Source organism: Hypanus sabinus, chromosome 13, assembly GCF_030144855.1.
Source record: "Hypanus sabinus isolate sHypSab1 chromosome 13, sHypSab1.hap1, whole genome shotgun sequence".
Taxonomy (NCBI): domain Eukaryota; kingdom Metazoa; phylum Chordata; class Chondrichthyes; order Myliobatiformes; family Dasyatidae; genus Hypanus; species Hypanus sabinus.
The window spans coordinates 66,600,681-66,623,403 of record NC_082718.1 but is presented as its reverse complement, the minus strand read 5'-3'; the positions used below and the strand labels follow the sequence as shown (position 1 = coordinate 66,623,403).

At 51.9% G+C, this 22,723-nt stretch overlaps 1 protein-coding gene across 1 annotated transcript in view; it reads right to left on the bottom strand.

Annotated features, from left to right (window-relative positions):
• LOC132403373 (dynein axonemal heavy chain 3-like) overlaps window positions 1-22,723 on the bottom strand; it is a 990,878-nt gene that overhangs the window by 466,891 nt on the left and 501,264 nt on the right. The window contains exons 54-55 of the mRNA XM_059986790.1: window positions 22,263-22,396; window positions 22,010-22,181 (exon numbers count right to left, since the gene is read on the bottom strand). Coding sequence (XP_059842773.1) covers window positions 22,010-22,181; window positions 22,263-22,396 — 306 coding nt within the window. The remainder of the gene's footprint in view (window positions 1-22,009; window positions 22,182-22,262; window positions 22,397-22,723) is intronic.

The window sequence follows — 22,723 nt, the reverse complement described above, 5'->3', positions numbered from 1 at the left end:
TCTGACCTGCTCCGCATACTGTTTACCCTGCCTGTGTTCTGACCTGCTCCGCATCCTGTTTATCCTGCCCGGGTTCTGATCTGCTCCTCACCCTGCTTACCCTGCCCGGGTTCTGATATGCTCCGCATCCTGTTTACCCTGCCCGGGTTCTGACCTGCTCCGCATCCTGTTTACCCTGCCCGGGTTCTGATCTGCTCGGCATCCAGTTTTCCCTGCCCGGGTTCTGACCTGCTGCGCATCCTGTTTACCCTGCCGGGTTCTGACCTGCTCCGCATCCTGTTTACCCTGCCCTGGTTCCGACCTACTCTGCATCCTGTTTACCCTGCCCGGGTTCTCACCTGCTCCGCATCTTGTTTCCCCTGCCAGGGTTCTGACCTGCTCCGCATACTGCTTACCCTGCCCGGGTTCCGATCTGCTCCGCATTCTGGTTACCCTGCTCGGGTTCTGACCTGCTCCGCATCCTGTTTATCCTGCCAGGGTTATGATGTGCTCCGCATCCTGTTTACCGTGCCCGGGCTCTGACCTGCTCCGCATCCTGTTTACCCTGCCCGGGTTCTGACCTGCTCCGCATCCTGTTTACCCTGTCCGGGTTCTGTAATGCTCCGCATCCTGTTTACCCTGCCCGGGTTCTGACCAACTCCGCATCCTGTTTACCCTGCCCGGGTTCTGACCTGCTCCGCATCCTGTTTACCCTGCCCGGGTTCTGACCTGCTCCGCATCCTGTTTACCCTGCCCGGGTTCTGACCTGCTACACATCCTGTTTACCCTGTCCGGGTTCTGACCTGCACCGCACCCTGTTTACCCTGCCCGGGTTCTGAAATGCTCCGCATCCTGTTTATCCTGCCCGGGTTCTGATATGCTCCGCATCCTGTTTACCCTGCCCGAGTTCTGACCTGCTCCGCATCCTGTTTACCCTGCACGGGTTCTGACCTGCTCCGCACCCTGTTTACCCTGCCCGGGTTCTGACCTGCTCCGCATACTGTTTACCCTGCCTGTGTTCTGACCTTCTCCGCATCCTGTTTTCCCTGCCCGCGTTCCGACCTACTCTGCATCCTGTTTACCCTGCCCAGGTTCTGACCTGCTCCGTATCCTGTTTACCCTGCCCGGGTTCTGACCTGCTCCGCATCCTGTTTACCCTGCCCGGGTTTCGATCTGCTCCGCATCCTGTTTACCCTGCCCGCGTTCCGACCTACTCTGCATCCTGTTTACCCTGCCCAGGTTCTGACCTGCTCCGTATCCTGTTTACCCTGCCCGGGTTCTGACCTGCTCCGCATCCTGTTTACCCTGCCCGGGTTCTGACCTGCTCCGCATCCTGTTTACCCTGCCTGGGTTCTGACCTGCTCTGCATACTGTTTACCCTGCCTGTGTTCTGACCTGCTCCGCATCCTGTTTACCCTGCCTGTGTTCTGACCTGCTGCGCATCCTGTTTACCCTGCCCGTGTTCTGACCTGCTCCTCACCCTGCTTACCCTGCCCGGGTTCTGATATGCTCCGCATCCTGTTTACCCTGCCGGGGTTCTGATCTGCTCCGCATCCTGTTTACCCTGCCCGCGTTCCGACCTACTCTGCACCCTGTTTACCCTGCCCGGGTTCTGACCAGCTCCGCATCCTGTTTACCCTGCCCGGGTTCTGACCTGCTCCGCATCCTGTTTACCCTGCCCGGGTTCTGACTTGCTCCGCACCCTGTTTACCCTGCCCGGGTTCTGACCTGCTCCGCATACTGTTTACCCTGCCTGTGTTCTGACCTGCTCCGCATCCTGTTTATCCTGCCCGGGTTCTGATCTTCTCCTCACCCTGCTTACCCTGCCCGGGTTCTGATATGCTCCGCATCCAGTTTACCCTGCCCGGGTTCTGATCTGCTCTGCATTCAGTTTACCCTGCCCGGGTTCTGACCTGCTCCGCATCCTGTTTACCCTGCCCGGGTTCTGATCTGCTCTGCATTCAGTTTACCCTGCCCGGGTTCTGATCTGCTCTGCATCCTGTTTACCCTGCCCGGGTTCTGATCTGCTCTGCATCCTGTTTACCCTGCCCGGGTTCCGATCTGCTCCTCATCCTGTTTACCCTGCTCGGGTTCTGACCTGCTCCGCATCCTGTTTACCCTGCCCGGGTTCTGACCTGCTCCGCATCCTGTTTACCCTGCCTGGGTTCTGACCTGCTCCGCATCCTGTTTACCCTGCCCGGGTTCTGACCTGCTCCGCATCCTGTTTACCCTGCCCGGGTTCTGATATGCTCCGCATCCTGTTTACCCTGCTCGGGTTCTGACCTGCTCCGCACCCTGTTTACCCTGCCCGGGTTCTGATCTGCTCCGCATCCTGTTTACCCTGCCCGGGTTCTGATCTGCTCCGCATCCTGTTTACCCTGCCCGGGTTCTGATATGCTCCGCATCCTGTTTACCCTGCCCGAGTTCTGACCTGCTCCGCATCCTGTTTGCCCTGCCCGGGTTCTGACCTACTCCACACCCTGTTTACCCTGCCCGGGTTCTGACCTGCTCCGCATACTGTTTACCCTGCCTGTGTTCTGACCTGCTCTGCATCCTGTTTACCCTGCCCGGGTTCTTACCTGCTCCGCACCCTGTTTACCCTGCCCGGGTTCTGACCTGCTCCGCATACTGTTTACCCTGCCTGTGTTCAGACCTGCTCCGCATCCTGTTTACCCTGCCGGTGTTCTGACCTGCTCTGCACCCTGTTTACCCTGCCCGGGTTCTGACCTGCTCCGCACCCTGTTTACCCTGCCCGGGTTCTGACCTGCACCGCATCCTGTTTACCCTGCCCGGGTTCTGACCTGCTCCTCATCCTGTTTACCCTGCCCGGGTTCTGACCTGTTCCGCATCCTGTTTACCCTGCCCGGGTTCTGACCTGCTCCGCATCCTGTTTCCTCTGCCAGGGTTCTGACCTGCTCCGCATCCTGTTTACCCTGCCCGGGTTCCGATCTGCTCCGCATCCTGTTTACCCTGCTCGGGTTCTGACCTGCTCCGCATCCTGTTTACCCTGCCCGGGTTCTGACCTGCTCTGCATCCTGTTTACCCTGCCCGGGTTCTGACCTGCTCCGCATCCTGTTTACCCTGCCCGGGTTCTGACCTGCTCCGCATCCTGTTTACCCTGCCCGGGTTCTGACCTGCTCCGCATCCTGTTTACCCTGCCCGGGTTCTGATATGCTCCACATCCTGTTTACCCTGCTCGGGTTCTGACCTGCTCCGCACCCTGTTTACCCTGCCCGGGTTCTGATATGCTCTGTATCCTGTTTACCCTGCCCGGGTTCTGATATGCTCCGCATCCTGTTTACCCTGCCCGAGTTCTGACCTGCTCCGCATCCTGTTTACCCAGCCCGGGTTCTGACCTGCTCCACACCCTGTTTACCCTGCCCGGGTTCTGACCTGCTCCGCATACTGTTTACCCTGCCTGTGTTCTGACCTGCTCTGCATCCTGTTTACCCTGCCCGGGTTCTGACCTGTTCCGCACCCTGTTTACCCTGCCCGGGTTCTGACCTGCTCCGCATACTGTTTACCCTGCCTGTGTTCTGACCTGCTCCGCATCCTGTTTACCCTGCCGGTGTTCTGATCTGCTCCGCACCCTGTTTACCCTGCCCGGGTTCTGACCTGCACTGCATCCTGTGTACCCTGCCCTGGTTCCGACCTACTCCGCATCCTGTTTACCCTGCCCTGGTACCGACCTACTCCGCATCCTGTTTACCCTGCCTGGGTTCTGATCCGCTCCGCATCCTGTTTACCCTGCCCGGGTTCTGACCTGCTCCGCATCCTGTTTACCCTGCCAGGGTTCGGACCTGCTCCGCATACTGTTTACTCTGCCCGGGTTCCGATCTGCTCCGCATCCTGTTTACCCTGCCTGCATTCTGACCTGCTCCGCATCCTGTTTACCCTGCCGGGGTTCTGATCTGCTCCGCATCCTGTTTACCCTGCCCGGGTTCTGACCTGCTCCGCACCCTGTTTACCCTGCCCGCGTTCCGACCTACTCTGCATCCTGTTTACCCTGCCCAGGTTCTGACCTGCTCCGTATCCTGTTTACCCTGCCCGGGTTCTGACCTGCTCCGCATCCTGTTTACCCTGCCCGGGTTCTGATCTGCTCCGCATCCTGTTTACCCTGCCCGCGTTCCGACCTACTCTGCATCCTGTTTACCCTGCCCGGGTTCTGACCTGCTCCGCATCCTGTTTACCCTGCCCGGGTTCTGACCTGCTCCGCATCCTGTTTACCCTGCCCGGGTTCTGACTTGCTCCGCACCCTGTTTACCCTGCCCGGGTTCTGACCTGCTCCGCATACTGTTTACCCTGCCTGTGTTCTGACCTGCTCCGCATCCTGTTTATCCTGCCCGGGTTCTGATCTGCTCCTCACCCTGCTTACCCTGCCCGGGTTCTGATATGCTCCGCATCCTGTTTACCCTGCCCGGGTTCTGACCTGCTCCGCATCCTGTTTACCCTGCCCGGGTTCTGATCTGCTCGGCATCCAGTTTTCCCTGCCCGGGTTCTGACCTGCTGCGCATCCTGTTTACCCTGCCGGGTTCTGACCTGCTCCGCATCCTGTTTACCCTGCCCTGGTTCCGACCTACTCTGCATCCTGTTTACCCTGCCCGGGTTCTCACCTGCTCCGCATCTTGTTTCCCCTGCCAGGGTTCTGACCTGCTCCGCATACTGCTTACCCTGCCCGGGTTCCGATCTGCTCCGCATTCTGGTTACCCTGCTCGGGTTCTGACCTGCTCCGCATCCTGTTTATCCTGCCAGGGTTATGATGTGCTCCGCATCCTGTTTACCGTGCCCGGGCTCTGACCTGCTCCGCATCCTGTTTACCCTGCCCGGGTTCTGACCTGCTCCGCATCCTGTTTACCCTGTCCGGGTTCTGTAATGCTCCGCATCCTGTTTACCCTGCCCGGGTTCTGACCAACTCCGCATCCTGTTTACCCTGCCCGGGTTCTGACCTGCTCCGCATCCTGTTTACCCTGCCCGGGTTCTGACCTGCTCCGCATCCTGTTTACCCTGCCCGGGTTCTGACCTGCTACACATCCTGTTTACCCTGTCCGGGTTCTGACCTGCACCGCACCCTGTTTACCCTGCCCGGGTTCTGAAATGCTCCGCATCCTGTTTATCCTGCCCGGGTTCTGATATGCTCCGCATCCTGTTTACCCTGCCCGAGTTCTGACCTGCTCCGCATCCTGTTTACCCTGCACGGGTTCTGACCTGCTCCGCACCCTGTTTACCCTGCCCGGGTTCTGACCTGCTCCGCATACTGTTTACCCTGCCTGTGTTCTGACCTTCTCCGCATCCTGTTTTCCCTGCCCGCGTTCCGACCTACTCTGCATCCTGTTTACCCTGCCCAGGTTCTGACCTGCTCCGTATCCTGTTTACCCTGCCCGGGTTCTGACCTGCTCCGCATCCTGTTTACCCTGCCCGGGTTTCGATCTGCTCCGCATCCTGTTTACCCTGCCCGCGTTCCGACCTACTCTGCATCCTGTTTACCCTGCCCAGGTTCTGACCTGCTCCGTATCCTGTTTACCCTGCCCGGGTTCTGACCTGCTCCGCATCCTGTTTACCCTGCCCGGGTTCTGACCTGCTCCGCATCCTGTTTACCCTGCCTGGGTTCTGACCTGCTCTGCATACTGTTTACCCTGCCTGTGTTCTGACCTGCTCCGCATCCTGTTTACCCTGCCTGTGTTCTGACCTGCTGCGCATCCTGTTTACCCTGCCCGTGTTCTGACCTGCTCCTCACCCTGCTTACCCTGCCCGGGTTCTGATATGCTCCGCATCCTGTTTACCCTGCCGGGGTTCTGATCTGCTCCGCATCCTGTTTACCCTGCCCGCGTTCCGACCTACTCTGCACCCTGTTTACCCTGCCCGGGTTCTGACCAGCTCCGCATCCTGTTTACCCTGCCCGGGTTCTGACCTGCTCCGCATCCTGTTTACCCTGCCCGGGTTCTGACTTGCTCCGCACCCTGTTTACCCTGCCCGGGTTCTGACCTGCTCCGCATACTGTTTACCCTGCCTGTGTTCTGACCTGCTCCGCATCCTGTTTATCCTGCCCGGGTTCTGATCTTCTCCTCACCCTGCTTACCCTGCCCGGGTTCTGATATGCTCCGCATCCAGTTTACCCTGCCCGGGTTCTGATCTGCTCTGCATTCAGTTTACCCTGCCCGGGTTCTGACCTGCTCCGCATCCTGTTTACCCTGCCCGGGTTCTGACCTGCTCCACATCCTGTTTACCCTGCCTGGGTTCTGACCTGCTCCGCATCCTGTTTACCCTGCCCGGGTTCTGATATGCTCCGCATCCTGTTTACCCTGCTCGGGTTCTGACCTGCTCCGCACCCTGTTTACCCTGCCCGGGTTCTGATATGCTCTGCATCCTGTTTACCCTGCCCGGGTTCTGATATGCTCCGCATCCTGTTTACCCTGCCCGAGTTCTGACCTGCTCCGCATCCTGTTTACCCTGCCCGGGTTCTGACCTGCTCCGCACCCTGTTTACCCTGCCCGGGTTCTGATATGCTCTGCATCCTGTTTACCCTGCCCGAGTTCTGACCTGCTCCGCATCCTGTTTACCCTGCCCGGGTTCTGATATGCTCCGCATCCTGTTTACCCTGCCCGAGTTCTGACCTGCTCCGCATCCTGTTTACCCTGCCCGGGTTCTGACCTACTCCACACCCTGTTTACCCTGCCCGGGTTCTGACCTGCTCCGCACCCTGTTTACCCTGCCCGGGTTCTGATATGCTCTGCATCCTGTTTACCCTGCCCGGGTTCTGACCTGCTCCGCACCCTGTTTACCCTGCCCGGGTTCTGATATGCTCCGCATCCTGTTTACCCTGCTCGGGTTCTGATATGCTCTGCATCCTGTTTACCCTGCCCGGGTTCTGATATGCTCCGCATCCTGTTTACCCTGCCCGAGTTCTGACCTGCTCCGCATCCTGTTTACCCTGCCCGGGTTCTGACCTACTCCACACCCTGTTTACCCTGCCCGGGTTCTGACCTGCTCCGCATACTGTTTACCCTGCCTGTGTTCTGACCTGCTCTGCATCCTGTTTACCCTGCCCGGGTTCTTACCTGCTCCGCACCCTGTTTACCCTGCCCGGGTTCTGACCTGCTCCGCATACTGTTTACCCTGCCTGTGTTCAGACCTGCTCCGCATCCTGTTTACCCTGCCGGTGTTCTGACCTGCTCTGCACCCTGTTTACCCTGCCCGGGTTCTGACCTGCTCCGCACCCTGTTTACCCTGCCCGGGTTCTGACCTGCACCGCATCCTGTTTACCCTGCCCGGGTTCTGACCTGCTCCTCATCCTGTTTACCCTGCCCGGGTTCTGACCTGTTCCGCATCCTGTTTACCCTGCCCGGGTTCTGACCTGCTCTGCATCCTGTTTACCCTGCCCGGGTTCTGACCTGCTCCGCATCCTGTTTACCCTGCCCGGGTTCTGACCTGCTCCGCATCCTGTTTACCCTGCCCGGGTTCTGATATGCTCCACATCCTGTTTACCCTGCCCGGGTTCCGATCTGCTCCGCATCCTGTTTACCCTGCTCGGGTTCTGACCTGCTCCGCATCCTGTTTACCCTGCCCGGGTTCTGACCTGCTCTGCATCCTGTTTACCCTGCCCGGGTTCTGACCTGCTCCGCATCCTGTTTACCCTGCCCGGGTTCTGACCTGCTCCGCATCCTGTTTACCCTGCCCGGGTTCTGATATGCTCCACACCCTGTTTACCCTGCTCGGGTTCTGACCTGCTCCGCACCCTGTTTACCCTGCCCGGGTTCTGATATGCTCTGTATCCTGTTTACCCTGCCCGGGTTCTGATATGCTCCGCATCCTGTTTACCCTGCCCGAGTTCTGACCTGCTCCGCATCCTGTTTACCCAGCCCGGGTTCTGACCTGCTCCACACCCTGTTTACCCTGCCCGGGTTCTGACCTGCTCCGCATACTGTTTACCCTGCCTGTGTTCTGACCTGCTCTGCATCCTGTTTACCCTGCCCGGGTTCTGACCTGTTCCGCACCCTGTTTACCCTGCCCGGGTTCTGACCTGCTCCGCATACTGTTTACCCTGCCTGTGTTCTGACCTGCTCCGCATCCTGTTTACCCTGCCGGTGTTCTGATCTGCTCCGCACCCTGTTTACCCTGCCCGGGTTCTGACCTGCACTGCATCCTGTGTACCCTGCCCTGGTTCCGACCTACTCCGCATCCTGTTTACCCTGCCCTGGTACCGACCTACTCCGCATCCTGTTTACCCTGCCTGGGTTCTGATCCGCTCCGCATCCTGTTTACCCTGCCCGGGTTCTGACCTGCTCCGCATCCTGTTTACCCTGCCAGGGTTCGGACCTGCTCCGCATACTGTTTACTCTGCCTGGGTTCCGATCTGCTCCGCATCCTGTTTACCCTGCCTGCATTCTGACCTGCTCCGCATCCTGTTTACCCTGCCGGTGTTCTGATCTGCTCCGCATCCTGTTTACCCTGCCCGGGTTCTGACCTGCTCCGCACCCTGTTTACCCTGCCCGCGTTCCGACCTGCTCCGCATCCTGTTTACCCTGCCGGGGTTCTGATCTGCTCCGCATCCTGTTTACCCTGCCCGGGTTCTGACCTGCTCCGCACCCTGTTTACCCTGCCCGCGTTCCGACCTGCTCCGCATCCTGTTTACCCTGCCGGGGTTCTGATCTGCTCCGCATCCTGTTTACCCTGCCCGGGTTCTGACCTGTTCCGCATCCTGTTTACCCTGCTGGGGTTCTGATCTGCTCCGCATCCTGTTTACCCTGCCCGGGTTCTGACCTGCTCCGCATCCTGTTTACCCTGCCGGGGTTCTGATCTGCTCCGCATCCTGTTTACCCTGCCCGGGTTCTGACCTGCTCCGCACCCTGTTTACCCTACCCGCGTTCTGACCTACTCTGCATCCTGTTTACCCTGCCCGGGTTCTGACCTGCTCCGCATCCTGTTTACCCTGCCCGGGTTTTGACCTGCTCCGCATCCTGTTTACCCTGCCCGGGTTCTGACCTGCTCCGCATCCTGTTTACCCTGCCCGGGTTCCGATCTGCTCCGCATTCTGTTTATCCTGCTCGGGTTCTGATCTGCTCCGCATCCTGTTTACTCTGCCTGGGTTCTGACCTGCTCCGCATCCTCTTTACCCTGCCTGGGTTCTGAACTGCTCCGCATCCTGTTTAACCATATTACAATCACAGCACAGAAACAAGCCATCTCGGCCCTCCGAGTCAGTGCCGAACTCTTAATCTCACCTAGTCCCACCTACCCCCACTCAGCCCATAACCCTCCACTCCTTTCCTGTCCATATAGCTATCCAATTTTACCTTAAATGACACAACTAAACTGGCCTCTAATACTTCTACAGGAAGCTCATTCCACACAGCTATCACTCTCTGAGTAAGGAAATAACCCCTCGTGTTTCCCTTAAACTTCTGCCCCCTAACTCTCAAATCATGTCCTCTCGTTTGAATCTCCCCTACTCTGAATGGAAACAGACTATTCACGTGAACTCTATCTATCCCTCTCAAAATTTTAAATACCTTGATCAAATCCCCCCTCAACCTTCTACGCTCCAATGAATAGAGACCTAACTTGTTCAACCTTTCTCTGTAACTTAAGTGCTGAAACCCAGTAACATCCTAGTAAATCGTCTCTGCACTCTCTCTAATTTATTGATTTCTTTCCTATAATTCGGTGACCAGAACTGCACGCAATATTCTAAGTTTGGCCTTACCAATGCCTTGTACAATTTTAACATTACATCCCAACTTCTGTACTCAATGCTTTGATTTATAAAGGCCAGCGTTCCAAAAGCCCTCTTCACCACCCTATCTACATGAGACTCCACCTTCAGGGAACAATGCACTGTTCTTCCTAGATCTCTCTGTTCCTCTGCATTCCTCAATGCCCTACCATTTACCCTGTATGTTCCATTTGGATTATTCATGCCAAATTGTAGAACCTCACACTTCTCAGCATTAAACTCCATCTGCCAACGTTCAGCCCATTCTTCTAACCGGCATAAATCTCCCTGCAAGCTTTGAAAACCCACCTCATTATCCACAACACCTCCTAGCTTAGTATCATCGGCATACTTACTAATCCAATTTACCACCCCATCATCCAGATCATTTATGTATATTACAAACAACATTGGGCCCAAAATAGATCCCTGAGGCACCCCGCTAGTCACTGGCCTCCATCCCGATAAACAATTATCCACCATTACTCTCTGGCATCGCCCATCTAGCCACTGTTGAATCCATTTTATTACTCCAGCATTAATACCTAACGACTGAACCTTCTTAACTAACCTTCCATGTGGAACTTTGTAAAGGCTTTGCTGAAGTCCATATAGACTACATCCACTGCCTTACCCTCGTCAACATTCCTTGTAACTTCTTCAAAAAATTCAATAAGGTTTGTCAAACATGACCTTCCACGCACAAATCCATGCTGTCTACTCCTAATCAGATCCTGACTATCCAGATAATTATTAATACTATCTCTAAGAATACTTTCCATTAATTTACCCACCACTGATGTCAAACTGACAGGTCTATAATTGCTAGGCTTACTTCTAGAACCCTTTTTAAACAATGGAACCACATGAGCAATATGCCAATCCTCCGGCACAATCCCCGTTTCTAATGACATCTCAAAGATTTCGGTCAGAGCTCCTGCTATTTCTACACAAGCTTCCCTCAAGGTCCTGGGGAATATCCTGTCAGGACCCGGAGATTTATCGACTTTTAAATTTCTTAAAAGCGCCAGTACTTCCACCTCTTTAATTGTCATAGGTTCCATAACTTCCTTACTTATTTCCCACACCTTACACAATTCAATATCCTTCTCCTTAGTGAATACCGAAGAGAAGAAATCGTTCAAAATCTCTCCCATCTCCCTCGGCTCCACACATAGCTGACCACTCTGATTCTCTAAGGGGCCAATTTTATCCCTCACTATCCTCTTGCTTTTAATATAACTGTAGAAATCTTTCGGATTTACTTTCACCTTATTTGCCAAACCAACCTCATATCTTCTTTTAGCTTTTCTAATCTCTTTCCTAAGATTCCTTTTACATTCTTTATAGTCCTCGAGCAATTCCTTTACTCCATGCTGCCTATGTCTATTGTAGACATCCCTCTTTTTCCGAACCAAATTTCTAATATCCCATGAAAACCATGGTGCTTTCAAAAACCTTTAAACTTTGCTTTCAACGTAACAGGAACATAAAGATTCTGTACCCTCATAATTTCACCCTTAAATGACCTCCATTTCTCTATTACATCCTTCCCATAAAACACTGCCCGCGTTCCGACCTGCTCTGCATCCTGTTTACCCTGCCCGGGTTCTGACCTGCTCCACATCCTGTTTACCCTGCCCGCATTCTGACCTACTCCGCATCCTGTTTACCCTGCCCGCATTCTGACCTACTCCGCATCCTGTTTACTCTGCCCGCGTTCCAACCTGCTCCGCATTCTGTTTACCCTGCCCGGGTTCTGACCTGCTCCGCATCCTGTTTACCCTGCCCGGGTTCTGACCTGCTCCACATCCTGTTTACCCTGCCCGCATTCTGACCTACTCCGCATCCTGTTTACTCTGCCCGCGTTCCAACCTGCTCCGCATTCTGTTTACCCTGCCCGGGTTCTGACCTGCTCCGCATCCTGTTTACCCTGCCCGGGTTCTGACCTGCTCCGCATCCTGTTTACCCTGCCCGAGTTCTGACCTGCTCCGCATCCTGTTTACCCTGCCCGGGTTCTGACCTGCTCCGCATCCTGTTTACCCTGCCCGCGTTCCGACCTGCTCCGCATCCTGTTTACCCTGCCCGGGTTCTGACCTGCTCCGCACCCTGTTTACCCTGCCCGGGTTCTGACCTGCTCCGCATCCTGTTTACCCTGCCCGCGTTCCGACCTGCTCCGCATCCTGTTTACTTTGGCCGGGATCTGATCTGCTCCGCATCCTGTTTACCCTGCCCGGGTTCTGACCTGCTCCGCATCCTGTTTACCCTGCCCGGGTTCTGACCTGCTCTGAATCTGTTCTGTCCAGGTTGGTCTGGTTCCCCTGCTTTTTCTCGTATGCGCTGGTCCTGCTGCTCTGCCCGTTTTGCATTGCTCGTGCTATCTGCCTGCCTCTCCTGAGCTACCTGGGGATCATGGCTGTTGTGCTGGTCACCCTACACCTAGTGTTTGTTCTACCCCTTTGCCTCCGTCAGGCAGGTCCAGCTGGGCTGCCCCTGCCCAGCGGGGTGTTCTGCCCTTTCCTATCTGTTGCCTCCATCAGTCAGGCCCGGCTGGACTGCTTCTGACCGGTGGGGTGTTCTGTCCATCCTCTCCCCCCCCCCGCTTCTGATGGTTTGTGCCCCGCACATGCCTAGGAGTCCGCGTCTTGCCCAGGCCTCCGTGTTTCCGCCTGGGAGGCAGCCCTACCCGGAACAAATGCGGCCCGGCCGGGGGGAGTGGGCTCTCCTTCAGCCAAGTCATATACCTCAAGACACCACCTTTTGCCTGTACTCTGGATTCCCCCTGCCTCGTCTGGAATCCTGCTCTGCCTACCTGAACTCTGGGAGCCTGCTCTGGCTGCCTGAACTCTGGAATCCTGCTCTGGTTGCCTGAACTCTGGAATCCTGCTCTGGCTGCCTGAACTCTGGAATCCTGCTCTGCCTGCCTGAACTCTGGAATCCTGCCCTGGCTGCCGGAACTCTGGAATCCTGCTCTGCCTACCTGAACTCTGGGAGCCTGCTCTGGCTGCCTGAACTCTGGAATCCTGCTCTGTCTGCCTGAACTCTGGGAGCCTGCTCTGGCTGCCTGAACTCTGGAATCCTGCCCTGGCTGCCTGAACTCGGGAATCCTGCCCTGGCTGCCTGAACTCTGGAATCCTGCCCTGCCTGCCTGAACTCTGGAATCCTGCTCTGTCTGCCGGAACTCTGGAATCCTGCTCTGCCTACCTGAACTCTGGAATCCTGCTCTGCCAACCTGAACTCTGGAATCCTGCTCTGGCTGCCTGAACTCTGGAATCCTGCTCTGGCTGCCTGAACTCTGGAATCCTGCCCTGCCTGTCTGAACTCTGGGAGCCTGCTCTGGCTGCCTGAACTCTGGAATCCTGCCCTGGCTGCCAGAACTCTGGAATCCTGCTCTGCCTACCTGAACTCTGGAATCCTGCTCTGTCTGCTGGAACTCTGCAAATCCTGCCCTGGCTGCCTGAACTCGGGAATCCTGCTCTGGCTGCCGGAACTCTGGAATCCTGCCCTGGCTGCCTGAACTCTGGAATCCTGCCCTGGCTGCCTGAACTCTGGAATCCTGCCCTGGCTGCCTGATTTCTGGGAGCCTGCTCTGCCTACCTGAACTCTGGGAGCCTGCTCTGCCTACCTGAACTCTGGAATCCTGCTCTGGCTGCCTGAACTCTGGAATCCTGCCCTGCCTGCCTGAACTCTGGGAGCCTACTCTGGCTGCCTGAACTCTGGAATCCTGCCCTGGCTGCCAGAACTCTGGAATCCTGCTCTGCCTACCTGAACTCTGGAATCCTGCTCTGGCTGCCTGAACTCTGGAATCCTGCTCTGCCTACCTGAACTCTGGAATCCTGCTCTGCCTACCTGAACTCTGGAATCCTGCTCTGGCTGCCTGAACTCTGGAATCCTGCCCTGCCTGCCTGAACTCTGGGAGCCTGCTCTGGCTGCCTGAACTCTGGAATCCTGCCCTGGCTGCCAGAACTCTGGAATCCTGCTCTGCCTACCTGAACTCTGGGAGCCTGCTCTGGCTGCCTGAACTCTGGAATCCTGCCCTGGCTGCCAGAACTCTGGAATCCTGCTCTGCCTACCTGAACTCTGGAATCCTGCTCTGTCTGCCGGAACTCTGGAATCCTGCCCTGGCTGCCTGAACTCGGGAATCCTGCTCTGGCTGCCGGAACTCTGGAATCCTGCCCTGGCTGCCTGAACTCTGGAATCCTGCCCTGGCTGCCTGAACTCTGGAATCCTGCCCTGGCTGCCTGAACTCTGGGAGCCTGCTCTGCCTACCTGAACTCTGGGAGCCTGCTCTGCCTGCCCGACTAAGACTCCTTGTCTGCCTGAACCCCAGCATTATCCCCTTGCATGCCATGGCATCCCCCTCCTGTCCTACCCCTAGTAATTCAGTGCCTGTGTCCTGTACTTGGGTCCATTCCTGTCCCCGCTCCTGACACAGGGGGCCTGTAGAATACTCCCAATAGAGTAACTGTTCCCTTCCTGTTCCTGACTTCCACCCATACTGACTCAAAAGAGGATCCTGCTTCATTACCCACCCTTTTTGTAGCTGTAATAGAATCCCTGACCAGTAATGCCACCCCTCCTTCCCTTTTCCCCCTCTCTATCCCTTTTAAAGCACTGAAATCCAGGAATATTCAGAATCCATTCCTGCCCTGGTGCCAGCCAAGTCTCTGTAATGGCCACTACATCATAATTCCAAGTATGTATCCAAGCTCTCAGTTCATCACCTTTGGTCCTGATGCTTCTTGCATTGAAGTACACACACTTTAGCTCTTCTCCCTTACTACCTTTACACCCTTTATTCTACTTCTTTTTCCTCAAAGCCTCTTTATATGTTAGATCTGGCTTTACTCCATGCACTATATTTGCAGCTCTCGCATGACCTTTATCCTCCTCCACCTCACCATCTGCTCTAACACTCTGGTTCCCCTCCCCTGCAAATCTAGTTTAAACCCCCCGGAGCAGCACTAGCAAAATTTCCTACAAGGATATTAGTCCCCCTCCAGTTCAGGTGCAACCTGTCCCATCGGAACAGGTCCCACCTTCTCTGGAACAAGGCCTAATTGTCCAGAAACATGAAGCCCTCCCTCCTGCACCAACTCCTTAGCCATATATTTAGCTACATTATCTTCCTATTTCTAGCCTCACTAGCACGTGGCATGGGTAGCAGTCCTGAGATTGCAACCCTGGAGGTCCTGTCTTTCAACTTTGCACCTACCTCCCTAAACTCTCTTTGCAGGACCTCCTCCTTCTTCCTATCCATGTCATTGGTCCCTACATGGACCATGAAATCTGGTTTCACCCTCCCTCTTGAGAATATGGAGGACTCGATAAGAGATATCGTGAACCCTGGCACCAGGGAGGCAACAGCCCATCCTGGATTCTCGATCTCTCCCACAGAACCTCTTATCTGTCCCCCTAACTATCGAATCCTCTATCACTACTGCTCTCCTCTTTTCCCTCCTTCCCTTCTGAGCTGAGAGTCCAGTCTCGGTGCCAGAGACGCAACCACTGCAACTTGTCCCTGGTAGGTTGTCCCCACCAAAAGTATCCAAAATGGTATACTTATTATTGATGGCAACGGCCACAGGGGTGCTCTGCTGTTCCTGCCTATTCCCTTTCCCTCTCCTGACAGTCACCCAGCTACCTGTCTCCTGACTTTTAGGGGTGACTATCTCCCTGAAACTCCTGTCTTTTTCTGTTTCTGTCTCACGAATGAACAATGATTCATCCAGCTCCAGCTCCAGTTCCTGAACTCAGTTTGTCAGGAGCTGCAGCTAGATGCACCTTTTACAGGTGTAGTCATCAGGGACAATTGTGCTGTCCCTGACTTCCCACATCCTGCATACAGAGCCACCTGAGTGCCCTAACTGCTGCCTCCATTACCTTCTTCTAAATGAATTAGATTAATTCAAGGAGCTTACCCGGCTTTACCTCACTGGGAGCAAGCTCGTCCTCAGCTGCTGCTCGCCGAAGCCTCTCGAGCCAAAGCCTTCCTACTCTGTCTCCCACTACTCCATCGCCCGCTTCATTAATCTGTTCACTTTTTAAACTCTCCCACTGTTTCACAGGCTGACTTTTACACACACAGTACACGGTACAAATAGTTACTAAATCACTACAGTCACTACACTACAGTCACACAGTACTGTTATGTACCCCATAATAAGTTTAAAAAGACCAGCAGAAATGGACACGTTTGGAGTCTGAGTCTTCCATTATAAATATTTTATTAATAACTAGATGATAAAGTAACATAAAACAAGATAAGGTAAACAGGTTAGCAAAGTATATTCATATATAAGTGAGTAAATAAAGGTCCCAAGCTTCTCCCAGCTCAGGTGGTTGGATGATACAGTCTTACGGTGGTATGGAAGGTAATCATTTCAGTTCTGGAATTTGAATATGAGAGAGAGAGAGAGAGAGAGAGAGGGAGAGGGAGAGGGAGAGGGAGAGGGAGAGAGAGAGAGAGAGGGAGAGGAAGAGGGAGAGGGAGAGGGAGAGGGAGAGAGAGAGAGAGAGAGAGAGAGAGAGAGAGAGAGAGAGAGAGAGAGAGAGAGAGAGAGATGTTTTGTCTTCCCAGTGGTGATGCCGTCGATCTTCCATGTTGTCCTCCTGCTCTTGACTTACAGTCACAGACTGTGACCACAAATAAAGGATGCCGTCTACACCTGGTACTGCTATCAACCCAGGTGAGTGTTAAACTCACAGATAGCGTTCCACAGGTCACCCCTTTTTCCACATTGTGTCGTGGGCTCACAAAGCTCAACCAGTGTCTTCCTTGGTGTCTGGTGTGTTTGATTACAAAGCTACTAACCATATATAACCATATAACAATCACAGCATGGAAACAGGCCATCTCGGCCCTCCTAGTCCGTGCTGCGTTGTATATATTCCACAAACGCTGAACACCGGTTGTCCATCATATAGCTCCGTCTTTCAGTTTCCAAGGTAACTCATAGACTTTCTCTCTCTCCGTTGCTGAAATAGCACACATGTTGTTTGCTCCCTCTCTCTCTTTTTAAAGGAACAGTCCACTTAGAATAATCTTTCAGATCTCATCACAGTACAAGTAGTTACTAAATCACAGTCACACAACAGTACACAGAAGAAATAGTTACTAAATCACCAGTCACACACAGTACACAGTACAAGTAGTTACTTAGGCACAGGCAGTAAATATTTTAGCACAAATCCCTGAATGGCATGGCCTGAACGTTGCTACAGTGGACATTGTCCTGGAGCCATTTTTCTGCAAGAACAAGAATGAAGCAGTTCCTCACCTCACGCTGGTTCAGTAGATGGAGGCAGAATAAGCACCATCTCTAAGAGAGCTGCAGGTGCAGTAAGTCTCATCTCCATAGTTTCAATCCCTTTCCTGGTGAGTATCTTATCAAAGCACCAAGGCATCAGTCATTACTTCCTCAGGAAGCTAAAATAAAACTGCCGTTCCTATCAACTCTTAACAATTTTTACAACTCTTAACAATTTTTACTCAATGCACCATGGAAAGCATTCTTTCTGACTTGGTATGGCAATTGCTCTGCATGTGACCATGAGAGAGTTGTGGACAAAGTTCAGTACATCATGTTTATACTTGTAGCTTCCTTAGTAAAACAGCCAATAAACCAAAGACTCCACCTACCCTGGACATTCTGTCTTCTCCACTCTCCCATCAGGCAAAAGATACAAAAGCCTGAAAGCACATACCACCAAGCTCAAGGACGGGTTCTACCTCACTCTAATGAGACATTAAACATAGAAACATAGAAAACCTACAGCACAATACAGGCCCTTTGACCCACACTGCTGTGCCAAACATGTCTGTACTTTAGAAATTACCTAGTGTTACCCATAGTCCTCTATTTTTCTAAGCTCCATGTACCTATCCAGGAGTATCTTAAAAGACCCTGTCATATCTGCCTCCACCACCATCACCAGCAGCTCATTCCACACACACACCACTCCCTGCGTAAAAAACTTAACCCTGACATCTCCTCTGTGTCTACTTCTAAGCACCTTAAAACTATGCCCTCTCATGTTAGCAATTTCAGACCTGGGAAAAAGTCTCTGACTCTTCACACGATCAATGCCTCTCATCATCTTATACACCTCTTCCTTACTATGATAAGATGGACTCTTGGACTCACAATATACCTTGCTCTGACCTTGCACTTTATTTACCTGCACAGCACTTTCCCTGTAGCTGTTTCACTTTATTCTGCTATTGTTTCACCTTGTTCTCCCTCAATGCACTGTGTAATGATCTGATCAGTATGCAAGACAAGCCTTTCACTGTAACTTGGTACATGTGACAATAATAAACAATTTGATTCCAATTCATCAGAGAATTGGTGATAGTGATAGGGAATGAACCTTATCACATTTCACTCACTGAAAGCTTGATTTAATTTTATGGTCAAAGCATCCAGAGAGAAATCTCACAATCAGTACCCTTAACCTCACAGTGGCTTCAGTCTTCCACTCTGCACCATTACTGGTCGGTGCTGCTCAGTGATGTTTAAACACCTCTATGTGTGGTGTTTCTGAGTGAGTGAGAGAGAGAGAACAGGCCATTCAACCCTGAGAGCCTGCTCCACCATCTAATACAGTTATGGCTGGCTCAGTCGTGGCCCCAGCACCCCTTCCCCACTCTCTGTGCACATCCCTGACTACCGGTACCTTAAACATCTACCACTTTCCACTGACTCTCACTGAGGCAGAGAGCTCCAAACTGTCACAATCCCCCCCCCCCTTCCCCTACTGAGAAAACAACTCTTCCTCATCTCATTGGACAGGATGGTCCTTCTGAGACCTGGGAGAGCACTGTATTGGTCAGCCCATGGCTAATTCTGACACAGTGATCACATCTACAATCAGCAGGCTCATGCCCTTATAGCCCCCTTTCTCACAACCTTGACTTCATTGGTATTTAACCATCCATCAGTCTCTGGTCTGAACATACTCAACAATTCAGCCTCCAAAGAAATGGTTCTTGCATCTTCCTCTTCCCTTTTCAGTTCTGACCAAGGGTGTCAGCCAGAAAAGTTGAAAGTTTATTCCTCTCCATAGATGCTGCCTGACTTGTTGAGTTCATCCAGCAACTTGTGGGCATTGCTCTGGATTTTCAGTGTCTGCAGAATTTCTTGTGCTTCATTCAATTCATTTTCAATCTGTTTGCATCCTCCCGACTAGTTTTGTACAGACAGCAGTCTAATCCCTTCAATTAAAGCACTACTAATAATGAGTTGGTGCCCAGTAGCTTACACCTGCTCTGCATCCTGAATGCACATGATGGGCAGAAGTGCCTTCATCCTGTGTAAATTGTAAGTTGTAAATTCAGCGGAGGAGCAGGCCTTCAGCATGAGGTACAGGAAACCACACAAACCGTTGCTTGTGGTGAGTCACTGTGAGATATGTTAAGAGCAAGCGGGGTCTGTCTGCAAACCATTGCTTGCGGTGAGTCGCAGTGAGGTATTAAAAAGCAAGAGGGGTCTGTCCGAACCTTTTGGCAGGCTTGAGATCATTAGATACTTGGCAAGGAGCAATAAAGAGAAATTAGCTTCAGGTAGAATGGCCATTTTTGGTGTGGACTGGGTTAGAGTGGAGATCTTGAGGCTTTGGCTCGAGAGGCTTCAGCAAGTGAGGTGGAGGTTTAGAAAAATTTCCAGTAAGTTTATTTATTTCTTATTACACAGTTAGAGCAGTGGGAATGCTAGGAATGTAGGAGCAAGAAGGGTGGGAGCTCTATAATACCTGCAAGGTGCATCCAAATGTAGCTTCTTACAGACCACATTAGGGAACTAGAAATGGAGCTGAAAGAACTGCAGATTATTTGGGAGGCTGAACGGTTGATTGACAGGAAATACAGGGAGGTAGTTACACCTAAAATACAAGATACAGGTAACTGGAGCAACATCAGGAGGGGGAAAGGGCATAGCAACCAGTGCAGAGTATCATTGTAACTATTTCCCTCAATAAGATATAGGAACAGAATTAGGCCATTTGGCTCATTGAGTCTGTTCCAACATTTCATCATGGCTGATCCAATTTCCCTCCCGGCCTCAATGTCCTGCCTTCTCCCCATATCCCTTCATGCCCTGACCAGCCAAGTATATATCAACCTCTGTCTTAAATATACATAATGACTTGGCCTCCACAGCTACCTGAGGCAATGAATTCCACAGATTCACCACTCTCTGGCTAAAGCAATTCCTCCTCATCTCCATTCTAAAAGGATGCCCCTCTATCCTGAGGTTGTTTCTTCTGGTCTGAGACTTTTCCACCATAGGAAATATTCTCTCCACATCCACTCTATCAAGGGCTTTCACCATTCGATAGGTTTTAAATGAGGTCACCCATCATTTTTATGAATTCTAGTGAATACAGACCCAGAGCCATCAGACACTTTTCATATGACAATCTATTCAATCCTGGAATTATTTTTGTGAACCACCTTTAAACCCTCTCCAGTTTCAGCACATTCTTTCTAAGATAAGGGGCACAAAACTGCTCACAATACTCCAAGTGAGGGCTCACCAGTGCTTTATAAAGTCACAACATTACATCCTTGCTTTTATATTCTAGTCCTCTTGAAATGAATGCCAACGTTGCATTTGCCTTTCTCGGCATAGACTCAACCTGCAAATTAATCTTTAAGGAATCCTGTACAAGGACTCCCAAGACACTTTGCACTTCAGTTTTTGTATTTTCTTTCCATTTAGAAAATAGTCAACCTTTTCATTTCTTCTACCAAAGTGCATGACCATACACTTTCCAACATTGTATTCCATCTGCCACTTCTTTGTCCATTCTCCTAAATCCTTCTGTAGCCTCTCTACATTCTCAAAACCATCTATCCCTCCCCCCATCTTCATATTGTCTACAAACTTTGCAACAAAGCCATTAATTCCATCATTCAAATCATTGATATACAACATAAAAACATGAAGGCAGGAAAAGGATAATAGAATTCAAAGGTTCAAAGGTTCATTTTATTGTATGATACAACTCTAATATTTGTCTTTTCCAGATAGCCACGAAATACACAGACCATGGTTGACGAAAGAAAAGACATTAACTCCCCCCGCAAGAAAAAGAAAAGAAACAAAACTCGCAGACCCCAAAATCCCCCTTCCTCGCAGCAAAAAACAGTGACAATAACAGTCCTGAACCCCTCGTTCGCAGAAAAGTGAGTGTGTGTGTGTGTGTGTGTGTGTGAGTGTAAGAGTGAGTGTGTGTGTGTGTGTGTGTGTGTGTGTGTGTGTGTGTGTGTGTGTGTGTGTGTGTGTATGTGTGTGTGTGTGTGTGTGTGTGTGTGTGTGTGTGTGTGTGTGTGTGTGTGTGTGTATACAAGCTGGACGAAGACAACTTGCAACTTACAATCAATATATACACTTGCCATTCAGGTACTTGGGCTTAATTATTATTCTTTGTGACTATATGTTTTTCTGAAACAGTAACCATACGTGCTACTTGTGCTATGTGCTGTGTGCAGTCTGCTGCTGGTAATGTGGTTTGCATCTTGGCCCTGGAGGAACACTGTTAAGTATGGTTGAATGATAATTAAACTTGAACTTGAATTTGAACTTGCTTTAACTGGGGTTAATCTTCACATTATAACAACAAAATCCAACAGTAATGATGTATAAACCACTCTCTCTGGAATGACCTTTGAACCATTAAGGTAGATGAGGTATACAAACTTATGAGAGATACAAGCAGGCTTTTTCCACTGAGGTCGTGTAAGAATAGAACTAGAGATCATAGGTTAAGGGTGAAAGGTGTTTCTGCTTGCACATGCACATACACCCTGGTTTGAAGGAACATTGTCTCATTTCTATATACATTATATGGTTATATACGATATATACATGTTTGTAGACAATGACAGTAAACTTGACTTGAAATATTTAAGGAAAATTGATAGGGAACTTGTTCACTCAGAGGGTGGTGAGAGTGTGGAATGAGTTGTCAGTGGAAGTGGTGGATATGATTTTGAATACAAAATTTAAGAGAAATTTGAAAAAGTACATTAAGGGTATGGAGGCCTATGCTCCAGGACTGGGTTGTTTGGACTAGGCAGAGTAATGATCAGCATGGATTAGATGGGCCAAAGGGCCTGTGTCTGTGGTATAGTGCTCTATGACTCTGTCTTTATTAAGATGTACATTTGGGATGAGGGATAAGACTGTTTACTCTCCCATCCCACCCCGAGTGGTCCCTACACAAAGCCCCAACTGAACCTAGACGCTGCTCTGGACACCTAGGGCTCTTGTACCTGGAGAAGGAGTGAAGAAGTGAGAGAGCTGCGTCAACATTTACCTGGATGCAGTTTGCCAAGGTGCGGATGTAATCAGGCTCAGACAGTTTGCAGACGTGAAGGTTGTTGGATTTCTCCATGTTCTTCACCCACTTATTGGCCTGACCTTGTGGGTCGATCATGAGTGTCCAGCGCTGGGCAGATGTCACAATGATGGCATTGTCCACTGAGAACCTGGGTGGAGAGTATCACCACATGAGGCACCAGTTCCTGGAGCTGGCAGCAATCCATCAGGATACCAGAAAGAATACTTACATGTCCCTTGGCAGTCCGTGCAGTTGCCACTCCATGATATTGACTGGGTCTCCCAGGGTTCTTGACAGGGAGAAGACGTTGGAGACCGGGATTCGTTTCTGTTTACACATGCACAGCCATTCCTTCAGCGCATTCTGCCAGAGAGGACAAAGCAGCAATGAAATGGTTAAACTGGGCCTTCTACCACTGACAACACTTGAAGATGGCCAAGGTACAGCAAAGGTATCAGTTACAGAGGACAGGGCACAGGGCACAGGGAACAAGGAACAGTGAACAGGGCACAGAGCACAGAGCAGTTTGCAGAACACAAACACAGATATTTGCTTCATTGCCAGTCATGGCGCAGTTCCACAGAACAGGAAGGTGGCTGACATTGATCCACTGTTCACAAAGGACTGCAAGGACGGGCCAGGGAACTACATGTAGATGAGTGCGACTTCATTCACAGGAATATTACCCTG